At 45.8% G+C, this 14,529-nt stretch overlaps 1 protein-coding gene across 10 annotated transcripts; it reads right to left on the bottom strand.

Moving 5' to 3' along the window:
• Window positions 1-82: 82 nt before the first annotated feature.
• Window positions 83-7,989, bottom strand: LOC125438051 (DPY30 domain-containing protein 1-like). Of its 10 annotated transcripts, none has more exons than XM_048506205.1 (6): window positions 7,546-7,989; window positions 6,489-6,558; window positions 4,245-4,404; window positions 4,016-4,138; window positions 2,461-2,559; window positions 83-750 (listed from the first exon to the last, which is right to left on the bottom strand). In XM_048506205.1, the coding sequence occupies exons 3-6, from the start codon at window positions 4,389-4,391 to the stop codon at window positions 433-435; spliced, it is 687 nt and encodes a 228-aa protein (XP_048362162.1). In that variant the 5' UTR covers window positions 4,392-4,404; window positions 6,489-6,558; window positions 7,546-7,989; the 3' UTR covers window positions 83-432. The 10 variants fall into 10 exon arrangements, with proteins under 10 accessions (XP_048362162.1, XP_048362165.1, XP_048362166.1 ...); XM_048506208.1 differs by having other exon boundaries at window positions 4,245-4,409; window positions 6,489-6,540; XM_048506209.1 differs by having other exon boundaries at window positions 6,489-6,540.
• Between the last annotated feature and the right edge of the window lie 6,540 nt (window positions 7,990-14,529).

The following is a 14,529-nucleotide window of genomic DNA, read 5'->3' as shown; positions in this document are numbered from 1 at the left end:
TTAACAGCGCTTAATAGGGTTACCTACACTGCTTCCCCAAAACTAGGTCTTAGGTTTAATGCTAATAATCGAGCCCAGTGGCCCAGGCCAGCCTAGATGTGTGTATGGGGGTCGGGGGGCGACTCTGCTTGCGCGTGCCCACAGAGAGGGCTCTGAGTGCCACCTCTGGTACCTGTGCCATAGGTTCGCCACCACTGTTCTAGGACGTTAAGGTGAACAACTGTATTGTCCCCTCAGTCAAATTTCAGTACAATATTGCTGGAGCAGCTAAGCAGCAAAGAGATCCCTTCCTCACACATGTTAGAAAATGAAATGGCCAGGAAAACCTAATCTAATCATAAGCACTGCTCCTCAGTTTTGGGCTGCAATCCTATGAACACTGTTTTGCTTCGACGTAAGCCTCACTGAGTGAACAGGGGTGGGACCATACAGTTATTCTGCATTCAGATCCTGACTGGATTTGTATTCCTCATCTGGAACGTCACCAGGTTCGTTCTCGCTTTCTTCGGAGTGTTCTGACTGGGTTGCTGCTTCGTCATCTGAAATCTGGTCAAGATCGTCCTCTGGGATGGGCTCAGTCAGAGCTTCCCGGAGACCGATGGCCCTGCTTATCTCCCGGAACGTCTCCTGCAATTCATCCTCTGCAGTGTTCAACTCCCCTGGATCCTGTACGTCTGCCCGCGCCTTTTGCTTCAATTCAGTTGTTTCCTTTTCTTCAGGAAGGTTCCCGTCTTTCTCTTCTGTCACTTTCTACCGATGGAAAGAAAACCTGAGCACACCGCTACAAAAATATCATTTTTGGAAAATAGGTGTGGCTACGGGGGACTTAATTAACGCTTGCGGAAGCAGTTCAGCTGTTGCCGAGATAAACTGGAGAAGTTGGCACAAAATTAAAAATCACGTAAATTATTGTAATATTGGCCCCACCTCAAGGCCGTAGCGAGGGGGAACTGCGCCCCTGCCATGCCCCTGCCCACCCAGAATGCCCCCGCCACGCCCATGTACCGGCACACGCCCGGTGCATCATGCCTCTGTCCCCTTGGCGCTACGCCACTGCCCCATCTTATTTCATACAAATCAATACAGTTAGAATAGAGTGGGGAAACAAAGACGACTCATCCTACTTTGATAAAGGAGCATTTCTGATTTAAAATTAATCCTTTGGGGATCTTGCCAGGATAAAAGGAAAATGAACAACTACTATTGTACTAGAGCGCTTAGTCACCTGGTACAAGAATGCAAACCCTTGACAGCCAAGGAAACAGGACTAGTTTCTTTCTAACAAAAATTAAGACGTTTGGCTCTACAGAAACAGATTGCTTGACATGATGGTTAGCCTGTCATGGGTCATCAGAATCACGTGACAGGAAGAGGAAAGGCTAGGAAAGGCTTGTATATGATGCTTTTATGTTGTGCACGTCCCTGAGTCCTTCGGGGATAGGGCGGTATATTAAATCAAATAAAGAAAGAAAGAAAGAAAGAAGAAGAAGAAGAAGAAGAGTTTGGATTTATATCCCCCCTTTCTCTCCTGCAGGAGACTCAAAGGGGCTTACAATCTCCTTGCCCTTCCCCCCTCACAACAAACACCCTGTGAGATAGGTGGGGCTGAGAGAGCTCCGAGAAGCTGTGACTAGCCCAAGGTCACCCAGCTGGCGTGTGTGGGAGTGCACAGGCTAATCTGAATTCCCCAGAGAAGCCTCCACAGCTCAGGGGGCAGAGCTGGGAATCAAACCCGGTTCCTCCAGATTAGATACACGAGCTCTTAACCTCCTACGCCACTGCTGCTGAAAGAAAGAAAGATAATGATGATGATGATGATGATGATGATGATGATGATGATGATGATGATGATGATGATGATGATGATAATATTGTGACCCCCACATCTTGGAATGGTATCCATGCCACAAACATATCCAAGAGACAGCTCAAAACTTAAAAAATGAGACATGGGTATTAAAAATGAAAGGAAAGATTGAGGAGGCAGAACACATGGAAAAGGAGAGGAAAAGAGTGGGTGGAACGGTTGTGCCTGTAGAGAAAGTCGGTTCAAATCTGCAAATGAGAAATTTCAGGCCAATATTATGGTTGATTATTCTCCTGCATCATGCGCTGACTGCTGTTCTTCCAGATCAAGAGACCTCTTGTCTGTGGACACATTTCAGATGAGTGTCGGCCAAGAAATGTGGAAAGAAAGAACAGAAGGTCGGATTGCCTTGAGTCTTTGAAATGCCTCACCGGCATCAGTTAACGTCAAGCATTATTTCCCTGGAGGTGGCTTGCTAGTGAATTTGGACAGACCAGAAGATAGCTACATGCATACGATAGGAACAATGAAACCGGAAATCTCAAGCTGTGGAAGAATGTTACCTGCCAGGGGGCCAGAGAGAATGTAATACTTAAAATATTACGTGTACACAGAGAAGGAGAGACAGACATGCCGCTAAGTTTGTTGTGTACCTTCTTTAAATGGCTTTCCTCGATTTCCACAACAGTCGGCAAATTTGGGGCCCCACCCTTCTCAGTGGACTTTTTCTCAGCATGTCGCTCTGCAAAGGCCTTTGCCAAACAAAATTTTAGACTCGAATGAATGGAAGTCAACCACACTTTGCCTTCTTGGTTTTAATGGTCACGGAAAGAGACAGATCTCGGGGGTTTTCTGGCACGCTCAGAACACTGCCATTCTAATAATTTGCCCAATCTATTCAAACAGTGCGATGAATACTGCTTCAGAAAGGCCCATAATTGAAAATAACAACAGCAACAACTGGTCGAGCAGCTGTTGGTTCCAGTGATTATCGGCACACTGGGTGCCGAGCCAAAAAACCTTGAATGTCGTATGAATTAACTACATATTGATAAAATCTCCACCTGTCAAATACAAAAAGCCACATTGCTTGGATCAGCACATATACTACGCCCCTAACTGAATTTGAAATATAGGCATACTATGCAAATTCATACCCACAAAAGTAAGGTGACCAGGCGTCCCGATTTTCGTGGGACACTCACACTTTTGCGTAGTGTGTCCCGCGTCCCGCCGGGCTTATGCCATTGTCCCGATTAGGCAATGTGCTCCAACATGCAGGAGGTGAAAGCAATGGCCTGCTGCTGCTGCTGCTGCTCCCGAGCACCTGGTCTGTTAAGGCATTTGCAACCTCAGATCAAGGAGGATCAAGATTGGTAGCCATAGATCGACTTCTCCTCCATAAATCTGTCCAAACCCCTTTTAAAACTATCCAGGTTAGTGGCCATCACCACCTCCTGTGGCAGCATATTCCAAACACCAATCATGCATTGCGTTAAGAAATGTTTCCTTTTATTAGTCCTAATTCTTCCCCCCAGCATTTTCAATGAATGCCCCCTGGTTCTAGTATTGAGAGAAAGAGAGAAAAATTTCTCTCTGTCAACATTTTCTACCCCATGCATAATTTTATAGACTTCAATCAAATCCCCCCCCAGACGTCTCCTCTCCAAGCTAAAGAGTCCCAAACACTGCAGCCTCTCCTCATAAGGAAGGTGCTCCAATCCTTCAATCATCCCCGTTGCCCTTCTCTGCACTTTTTCTATCTCTTCGATATCCTTTTTGAGATGTGGTGACCAGAACTGAACACAGTACTCCAAGTGCGGTCGCACCACGGCTTTATATAAGGGCATGACAATCCTTGCAGTTTTATTATCAACTCCTTTCCTAATGATCCCCAGCATAGAGTTTGCCTTTTTCACAGCTGCCATGCATTGAGCTGACATTCCCATGGAACTATCAACTAAGATGCCCAAATCCCTTTCCTGGTCTGTGACTGATAGCACTGACCCTTGTAGTGTGTATGTGAAGTTATAATAGTGTAGTGTTATGTGAAGTTATATATGACCCATATATTACAACATCCTAGGTTGTTAGGAAGAACCTGATGTGTACGAAGGCCAACACCAGTTGAAGATCTGGTGGATGTGATTTCATAAAATAATGACAATGACTTTTTTAAAAGTTGCAAATTCAGTTTGATGTTCCAACCTTCTGCTGCTGTTCATGTTTCCGGGCTATTTGGATTTCTTCTGCTTTCATCTTTTCAATCCTCTCTATTTCCGCCAGGACTTCTTCCCGTTCCTGCTCCAATTGGACCCTCTCTGTTTTCCGCTGTAACAACGCGTGACCCCGACAGATCAGGCAAAAGGTAAACTTAAGTTTAAGAAAGTTGATTTCATCACTCTATTGATTATTATTTGTTCAAGAACTGTGGTACCTTTTCGTCTTCATTTAAACGTGTCTTGTATCTGTAAATCCAGCATGCCAGGAAATTGATTGGGTCCACCGGCTGCCGTTCTACCACTTTCGCAAGTCCCTCCACTAAGCATTGCCCAAGGCATTCCTTGAGATACTGTACATCCATCTTGGACCAAACACTGCACTGATAGAATGCGCTGAATTAGCTCCCACTTTATTAGACTAATTCCTAACAAGATAATGAAATAGCATTTTTAAAAAATAAGATAAAATGGCATTTTTTTAAAAACCCACAATTACCATCATATTTAGAAGAAGAGAAGAGTTTGGATTTATATCCCACCTTTCTCTCCTATAAGGAGACTCAAAGGGGTTTACAATCTCCTTTCCCTCCCCCCCCACCCCACACAACAAACACCCTGTGAGGTGGGTGGGGCTAAGAGAGCTCCAAAGAACTGTGACTAACCCAAGGTCACCCAGCTGGCGTGTGTTGGAGTGCACAAGCTAATCTGGTTCACCAGATAAGCCTCCACAGCACAAGAGGCAGAGTGGGGAATCAAACCCAGTTCTCCAGATTAGAGTGCACCTGCTCTTAACCGCTACGCCACTGCTGCTTTAGGAGTCAATCCCGTCGCATTGCTTATGTACGTTCTTGGGGTTATGCAAAAGAGTCACCAAAAATGTTTATGAAGTTGTGCATGAAGAAATGGAAGGAAGGCTATTTTCCTGGGTGGGGGGAGATACAGACTGCATTGGTTCCTTCCTATTTACATACGGCTTCTCATATATAAGCCAGTGTGGTAAAACAGTTAAGAGCATGTGGACTCTAATCTGGAAAACTAAGTTTGATTCCCCACTCCTCCACACGGGCGGCAGACTCTGATCTGGTGAATTGGATTTGTATTGTCGAAGGCTTTCACAGCCGGAATCACTGGGGTGCTGTGTGGTTTCCGGCTGTATGGCCGTGTTCTAGCAACATTCTCTCCTGACATTCTCTACAGACTTCTCTGTGACTCACATGCCAGGCTACTCTATTCAGATGGCCTCACCTTTTCACCTCACAGTATATATACTCCACTTGCTTTCCATTCCTACTATCAGATCCTCTGAAGAGGCCAGCCACAGATGCAGGCGGAACGTCAGGAGAGAATGTTGCTAGAACACGGCCATACAGCCCGGAAACCACACAGCACCCCAGTGAATTGGATTTGTTTCCACGCTCCTATGCATGAAGCCTGCTCGGTGACCTGGGGCCAGTCACAGTTCTCTCAAAACTCTCTCAGCCTCACCTGCCTCACAAAGTGTCTGTTGTGGGGAGAGAAAAGGAAAGGAGTTTGTAAGCCACCCGGAGACTCCTTTCTGGGGAGAAAGGCGGGGTATAAATACAAACTCTTCTTCTGCATTCTCATTAATCCTCATAATGACCTTTTATAGTAAGTAGACATTGCCCCTCCCGGCAGAGCAGGGAACCAAAACTTCAGTTTACAACAAAATCATTTTTAAAAAAGATTTTGAATAAGCATAAGCATTTATTGTCATTGTGCACGCACAATGAAATTTACAGCAGCATTCCTCAATGCACACAATTTCAGACTCATACCCCATCCTCACCTTCCCCTTTCCTCCACCCATCCCTACACAGCCCCAAACACATCAACACGACAGAGTTTAGCATAGCCACAGCTCTATAGAAGCTGTCTCTAAGCCTCTTTGTCCTAGTTTTGATAGACCTGTATCATCTGCCGGATGGTAACAGTTCAAAAAGAGAGTGTGCTGGATGAGACGGGTCTCTCAGAATATTTTGGGCTTTTTTTAGGCTTCGGGAATAAACATTGTCATGCTAGCCACAAGCATAGATGGCTTTAAAATTGACTTATATTCACAGAAGAAAGATCCATCCATCACTGTAATCCACAATGACAAAAGGGAATGTCTACATCCAGAGGATGTACACCTCCAAACAGGCATGCCGGGGGCAACATCTATGCCCTGTTTACTTGACCTCTAGGGTAACTGTTTGTGGTGGGTTTTCCGGCTGTGTGGCCGTGGTCTGGTGGATCTTGTTCCTAACGTTTCACCTGCATCTGTGGCTGGCATCTTCAGGGGTGTATCACAGAGGGAAGTCTGTTACACACTAGGGTAAATGTTGGGCCACTGTGTGAAACATGATGCTGTACTAGACAGACCACCAGTCGGATCCAGCAGGACACCTCGATTTATGGGTGCCAGAGATCAGGACACTCAAAACAGGCACCAACCTTACCTTTAGGGGACCAAACTTGCAAGGTTGCAATTCACACAGAAGATCTGATCACCTTGGGAGAGAAGAGGTCCTTTGCAGGAAAAGACAAAGAACAACAACAAAAATCCGTCAACGAAACAAGCCACTCTCTCTGCCCAAAGCTCCTAGACCTTAACATTTATCTAGACCCAATGGTGTGTCGGCCATTGAAGTGAAGAATAAATACCGCTGACAACTGTCAATGCCATTTACAGATCTCACCTCCTAGAGCAGGGGTAGGGAACCTTTAACACTCAAAGAGCCATTTGGACCCGTTTTCCACGGGAAAAGAAAACACTTGGAGCTGCAAATAATTTTTGACATTTAAAATAAAGATAACACTATATATATAGGGTTTTTTCTACCTTTTACTCCGCTCATTTTGAGAAGCGCATGGATGTGTCCGCCCTGCTGCCTGCAGGGCGGGCAAGGATGGGGCCAGCGGCTCGGCCTCGCCGGCCACCGGGAAAGCACCCACCTCGCTCGAACGGGGCGGGCGAGAGGGGAAGCCTGCGGCGCGGTCCAGCCAGCTGCGGGCCATTGGTGCGCCTGACCTGCTGCCTGCAGGGCGGGCAAGGATGCGGCCGGCGGCTCTACTCATGGAGCCGCAGTGCAAGGGCAGAAGAGCCGCATGCGGCTCTTGAGCCGCAGGTTCCCTACCCCTGTCCTAGAGTCTTGCCAACCTCCAGGTAGGGCCAGGAGATCTCCTGGAATTGCAATGGACTCCAGACACTAGAGATGAGCTTCCCTAAATAAAACGGTGGCCCTGGAAGGTGGATCCCTGCAGAGATCCCTCCCCAGGTTCCACCCCCAAATCTCCAGGAATTTCCCAACCTGGAGTTGGCAACCCCAGGAAAAGCTTGTTTCATGCAATTCCTCCCACTGGGCAAACACTCACTGTTTGTCCGCTGAACTCCAGCACGGGCAGGGGGGAGCAAAGGGAAATGGGGAGGGTCTTTTTCTCCCTCCCGTACCACCCCCACCCCCACCCCCCATCCCTGATCTGTCTTTTTTGCAACCCCCTGGCGTGCAAACTTACGCCTGAATTCGACTTCGCATCGTCGCTTAGCAACCAGATACACATTTCCCCCTCCAGGTGTTGCGTCACAATTCAGCTGACTGAACGGGAGGGTCCGATTGGCTGAATGCCTCCTTTGCGTTGCCCGTCTCCACCAATAGGCTTTTTGCATGAGGCTCCTGTTTTGCCAACGTTCCCTTGTGCAGTTTTCCACGGTTTGGCCACGATGTTGCCGTCGGGATCGAGGTGTTGCGCCGGAGCAAACGCACCGGACTAAAACGGGGTTTGTTCTGAATGACGGTGCCCAGGATCGAACTGCTGAGTGAGCAGTCAATAATACCACATTTGAACAAGCGCTGAATCCTAAACTGCTAAAAGCAGCAGTCTTGTAATAGCTTTTTTAAAATAATGCACCAATGAAATGGACAAGAAACGCTCTGCAAGCTTCTGGATTCCCTAGAACTCTTCGTCTTGGATCGATGTTCCGAACATGCGAATACCTTAATCAAGACAGTTGGGAAGACAAGATGAGAGAATAATTGGATTTGACCCAACTATCTAGTTTTGTAAATAAATAGAGGACCAAAAACATGAGTTTAATGAGAAGTGGGGGTTATACTCTCTGTATTAAGAAATAATGCTTAGATAATATGTCCTATTGAAATGATTTGCAAATGCATTTTTTTGGATTTTTTTTTTGCCTTAATATCCACTCTGAGGGAATTTATGAGACTATTTCCACACTACTGATATTATTGAATATTTTTGCCATCTATGAATAGGAAAATAAGCAGGTATATTATTTTATTAATTACATTAGAAAAATGCTTTTGGGCCGTACTACTGTCTCTTTAATTGTATTTTTAAATAAGATGCCTGTTATTATTCCAAATACTTAACTAATGCATAGATGGCTTTAGATAAGCAATATTTAGTTTATTAGATGATTGATAATTTTTAAATGATCTACAAAGTTACTTTCCCCCCGTTTTTAGTATATCTGTGGTCGATTCTCCATGTTCAGTTAGTTGTGTGGTAATAACGCAAAAAAACAAGGTTTCAGGTGGGATCCAAAACAAGATGGGATCCAAAAATTTTAGTAACAGGTTCCCATGGTGGTGGGATTCAAACAGTGGCGTAGCGCCAAAGGGGCTGGGTGGGGCACGACGGGGGCGTGGCCGGGCATTCTGGAGGCGGGGCATTAATAATTTCTCCGTTATTGTAAAAAACTCTTACTGAAAAAAAAAGTTCCTAATATCCAGCTGGTATATTTCTGTCCATAATTTAAACTCATTATAGCAAGTCCTATCGTCTATGGCCAACAGAAACAACTCCTCTAATTGACTGCCTGACAAATAATACTTTCAAATACTTAATTTTGTTTCTAGAAATCAAAAGAAGGATACTTTCCTTAAACAAGGAACTTTACCAAATTTCTAAAACATGTTTTTAAAACAGCCCAACAGGGAGAATTATCCCGTTTTCTACCTTCGCTAACCAGCCTCATAGGAAACAACAGGACTTTATGATTTTTTGACCTAATGGAATTTCGAACGGAAAAGCAGACCCAATTAGTAACCCCCTCTCGGCACACACAAATAATTAGTAACCCACTCTCGGGAACTGGTGAGAACCTGCTGGATCCCACCTCTGGGCATGCCTCTCCACTGCCTGAGCGACAAAGGGGGTCTCAACCTGGTTCTGGCGCTTCAGAAGGTTACTATATCAGACTGCACAGGAAGGCCATTGAAATTCATAAACACCAAGACAACTTCAACAAGAAAGAAGAGACTCTGAAAATTAGCAAAGCTTGGCTCCCAGTACTTAAAAAATAGACTGACGACCCCACCCGCAATACAATGCACTCAACCACACCTTTGCATAGCAAGTTCCACCCAAACACTTACTGATTGGTTCCCCACCCTGGGACATGGACAATATTCTCCACTAAACTTTCCCTTCTCACTAGACACAGTGTGAAACAGACTTTTCTCTGTGATACACCTCTGAAGATGCCAGCCACAGATGCAGGCGAAACGTTAGGAACAAGATCCGCCAGACCATGGCCACACAGCCCGAAAAACCCACCACAACCAATTTTTAAAATAGTTTTTTTTAAAAAAAAATGCACGCAGATGTATCTGGGAATTGCTCATGTAATCTAATACTGCCTTTCCAATACATTAATAAAAAATATAAATCACAAAAGGAAGTTTTATGCTGGTGGGAAGAAGCATCAAAATAATGTTTACTTGATCTCGATATTTCCCAGCTGGTCTTGCAATTCATTGCCCAAACTAAGGAGAGTCTCTTTTCTATACCATTCATTTTCTTGGAAGAGAGAAGTATCTAGTTCAGTGATGGCGAACCTTTTTGAGACCGAGTGCCCAAATTGCAACCCAAACACCACTTATTTATCACAAAGTGCCAACCCGGCAATTTAACCTGAGACAGTTTGGGCTCTGTCTTCTGGGTACCATCTCTGTGCCTCTCTAGCATTTCTGCCTCTTCTGCGACCCCCCCCCCCCTCGGGCAGCAGCCACCTGGAGCACAAGCACCAGGCCCACCAGCCGAGTCCTCCCTGCTCACTGTGGTGCACGCACATTGTGCTCAGTGGCCCAGGCCAGCCTAGATGTGTGTGTATGTGTGTGGGGTGATTTTCCATCCCCACATGGTGAACTCTGTGTGTCCGTGCCCACAGAGAGGGCTCCAAGTGCCACCTCTGGCACCCGGGCCATAGGTTTGCCATCACTGAACTATGCTAATACCGACGTGTAGTGCTCAGAGGGCCAGACTAGAATCTCAGAGGCCCAGGTTTGAACCCCTGTAGTATGGAATTTTTCAAAATCAGCCATTAAATATCAACAGTCAATAAGCATGTGTGTAATAAAATCAGACCAAGATCAAAGCAGCTTCTAAGGGCCCGATACAATAAGACAGCTTCCAAAATAGGTTCATAGTAATTGCCAAAATGTTGTTAACAAACAAGAAGATTTTGTATTATAGTCTTTAAAATACTGCAAATTGTTAACCAACAAGGTTTTCATAATTTGAAAAATTTATATAACATATGTAGCTGTAACTGTATAGAAATAATATAATTAAAATGCAGGTTTGACTATTGAGGACGTGTTTCCCATTTGATATTCTTTCCTCAACACATTTTTGTTTTTTGGTATTTCCAAAGGTGTCGCATGTTGCCCGACATTTTGGACAATTAATGCCTAGCAGCAACATCAAAAGAGAGCTGTCCTTGGTACCCTCGGCCTGGTATTCTTTGTGTCAGCAGCAGCAGGGATGGTACGCAGATGTTTCCCTGTCTTGGAGCAGGTTATAGCAGGTTCTTAGTTGCCCTACTTATCTGACCAATGAGCCTAAACATTTGGCTATGTTTTACTTTGTATCAGGAAAAAGACAGACTTATGGTGCCAGTAAGGACGAGAAGACCTTAGAGACAACATAATTGAAATATTCTTGATTCTAAGGGGTAAACTAGAACAAAGGGGTATTCATCAAGGCTGTTACAGTTCTGGTTAGTAGACTACACTCTGCGCCTACAGAGCTTCAGGCCTCACCCGGAGGTTGAAATTGTGCCCCCAAAAGGCAATGGTATAGAATTGTCTTGTACTTCACCTTCAGATTATAGCAGGTGAATTTTTTCCTATTTGCTAACTCAAGTACCTGTATTTGGGTGGACACCTGCTATCAAGGTCGTGTCTGGACAGATCAAAAGCAAAACAGGTTTTCTTCCTTTCTGTGTGTAAATTTATAGGATCAGAAGGCACATTAATCCCCACCCCATTTTAAATGATTTTTTTGCTTGCTTTTGCAAATCTAGTTGCCTGCCTTGCTTTTTCAAAGAAGGGGCCAGCAATCGGAAAGGGGGACTTGATGCTTTTCTCACTGAAAAAAGCCCCCTACCCAGCTGTTCTTGCCACTGCTGAGGAGAACTTATGAGAATCCTTAGAACCAAATAGTCAGCAATACCTGGGTGATCAATTTGTCCCTGCGTTGCTTCGTGCAAAACTGCAAATCAGGGTTATCAGACTCTAGGGTCGAATCCCCATTTGAAATTTGCACGCAGATCCAAACCTGTTCGTTGTGAAACCTCTTCATCAGAGTTTCTCCCTCCCCACCACAGCGAGCACACAGCAGACACACCCGGTTGCAGAACTCTTAGCAATCCCCACTACCAGGCAAGCTTGCTTCGCCGGTCTCCCCTGATTGGCTGGCGTGCCTTGATGGGGCGGGACCTTTTCCCACTGCAGAAACGTACATTGTAGGGGCGTGATAAAAAAAAAAACAGTGTGTAAAAGTTTAACGTTTAAATCTTTAACTGTGCAAACAGTCAATCATTACCTGTGCAAACCATTAACGATTCAAAGTTACACGTTTGACTGTTTAATGCTTGTGTCCCCTTCTGCTGGCCAATCGCAAAAGCGGAAACGAAACGAAGGATAGGCTGTGCGCGCATTGCAGTGCTGATTGGTTGCCCGAATTCCACATCACACTCCAGGGAGGGAAACGAGTCAGGGTTTCAACCCTCATCCCTCTGCTCAGATCAGCTCTGAACCGTGTTAATGGGGTCTATGCCACTTGCAACCAGGTCCTGCCGGAACGCGGATTAACAAGGAGAACGAGCGCCAGAAACGGAATCTGCCACGCAAGCAATGGGGAGGTCGTCCCTCAAACCTGGTTAGTTTGTGTTCTGAAACCTGGCTAAGACGGTAGTGGGGATTCGACCTAGGTGAGGCCTGAACACCTCCCACAATGACAACTGGTCTCCATATGATAGAAATCAATTCCACTGGAGAAAATGGCTGCTTTGGAGGGTGGACTTTGTGCCATTATTTCCCACTGAGTTACCTCCCCACCCCCCAGGCTCCAGCTCTAAAAATCTCCAGGAATTTCCCAAGCCAGAGTTGGCAACCTTGGGCCACTCCCCACTCCCCATAAGCCGCGGGGTCACCTCTTTAAAAGACACGGGGATCCTGGACGTTCCCCATGTCATCAGCGCCCACTGCGCAGCTGCCCGGAATTTGCCGCTCTCCCACCTCCTTGCCTCGTGGCAAATTAGGTCCTCAAGAAAGAGCAGCATTTTCAAAAACCCCGCGGCAAGGAGGTCGGAGAGCGGCAAATTCTGGGCGCTGCTGGAGCTGCGAGAGCAAGAGGGTGGGCGGGCGGGCAGGTGAGGGCCGGGCTGGGGGCGGGTGCGCGCGGCCGCAAGAGCAGGTCTGGGGGAGCGCTTCTACCTCGGCGCCCCTCCGGAGAGATTCTCCCCATCTAAGGCTATCAGCTGTGAGGGGGGGTCTCGTCTTCCAATCAGGCTCATCTCCCGCGCTTTTCTCCTAGCACTGCAGGCTGATTCAGGATACGATGCGGGAGGAGGGGAGGGGAGGGCTTTGGGAACGATCCTCTGTGTGTGCTCCATACGCTTTTGAGCTCTGAGGAAAACGTGTCAGCTTACTCTAATTGTTCTGAGATTTGCCTGCCGCCCCTCTAGCCTGAGTGTGGGAAACAAATGTCTCCGTGGTCAAAAGCCACGGAGGCTTTCCTACGCAGGGTCGCTGCGGGGTTGCAATCAGAAGAGGTAAGTGGGGAGTGGCCCCTTAAGTAAATGGGAAAACGGTGCGGCAGGGCAGAAAAATACACGCCATTCCTTCTGGACCGGGAAATAACAAATGTTAGACTGTGTTCTACCTGCAAAGATTAAAGTAAAACAGGTTGGGGAACGACATATTGAAGACTGGAAAAGCTGGCAATGGGAGGATTTTAGCATGTCAGTTAGAAGCTCCAACTGGAAGCGCTCACCCCAGTTTTGAAGCCGTGGAAGAAGAAGGAAGCCGTTCAAGTTATTTTGTTCAAATTCAGTATTACATAGAGGATTCCCCCCCCCCCCCCAATTCTCTGTGGGCAAAAGTTCTATAAAATAAATGAAAAAAATTACTTAAAAAAACTTGATTCATTTCTAGGGTTGCCAACCTGCAGGCGGCACCTGCTGGATATCCTGCCACTGTTACAAAGACGTAACGAGTTTAAACTAAATAAGCTCAAAGAAGATCAAGCCGATACAGAATAAAATCAGAGAGATCTTTATTCGGCCAACTGCGGGCAAGGCAATATCAGGGGAGCCACACCAAAATGGCGGTGTGTTCTCACTTTTATAGTATTAATGACAAGCTATATCAAAATGGCAGCAAAGAATACACCCCGAAATGCCCACATCATCAATCAATCACACAAAAGGTGGAGATTTTCCCTGTTCCCACAGCACTTTGGGGTTGTCCAAAATCCCCATTGGAAGATGCCAGCATTTCACTCTTTGACGTTATATGAATCAAAAACCCTTGTTTCTGCTTGTCATTAATGTTTCAAGTTGCCCTATGTTTTTTTTAGGCAGAAGAGCCTGGTGATCTTTTCTCACTTAAGAGAAGCCTCCCCTATTTGTCATTAAGGAAAACAAAGGGGCAGCTTTAAAGGTATCTTTTGAGTACAACGGGATCTTAAAAACAGTTTAGCTTGCACATTTTGTATAACTGTGAACAATGGAGCATTTTTGAAGTTATTATGCTAAGCTAGCAACAGTAAAAGAATCGGTTTAAGGCCTGCATGATTTCTTTGGTCAGCAGCTTTATGGTTGCCATCTCTCCATTATAGGAAAAATAATGGAGGGAAGGAAAAAATAAACTTTCTTGTTAAATCTAAAACCCTTTTCTCTTTCTGTCTTTCTACTTTCTCTTTCCCTCTGTCTTTACTTCTTTTCTCTTTCTTTCTTCTGCGCCTACACCACTACAACTGATCTCCATGCTGCAGAAAAAATTCCCCTCGCAGAAAATGGCTGTCTTGGAGAGTGGAATAACGCTGAGGTGCTGTCTTCCTCAGGCTGTACCCCAGAAATCTCCAGGAATTTCCCAACCGAAAGCTGGCAACCCTATTCCTCCCCTGCCCCAGACAAAAATAATGGATAGGTGAAAAAACCACAGTGGTGTTGCATCCAGAAATGGA

The sequence above is a fragment of the Sphaerodactylus townsendi genome, linkage group LG08 (genome assembly GCF_021028975.2).
Source record: "Sphaerodactylus townsendi isolate TG3544 linkage group LG08, MPM_Stown_v2.3, whole genome shotgun sequence".
Classification (NCBI taxonomy): Eukaryota; Metazoa; Chordata; class Lepidosauria; order Squamata; family Sphaerodactylidae; genus Sphaerodactylus; species Sphaerodactylus townsendi.
Note: the sequence above shows the minus strand (reverse complement) of the source record. Positions and strands in the feature narration are given on the sequence as shown.

Excerpts from the sequence above, each read along its gene's own strand:
- LOC125438051 (XM_048506205.1), bottom strand. The coding sequence starts at position 4,391 with ATGGATGTACAGTATCTCAAGGAATGCCTTGGGCAATGCTTAGTGGAG. Across the intron at positions 4,139-4,244 it reads GTTTAAATGAAGACGAAAAG|CGGAAAACAGAGAGGGTCCA; the intron begins GTACCACAGTTC and ends GCGTTGTTACAG. Across the intron at positions 751-2,460 it reads AGGAAAGCCATTTAAAGAAG|AAAGTGACAGAAGAGAAAGA; the intron begins GTACACAACAAA and ends TTCCATCGGTAG.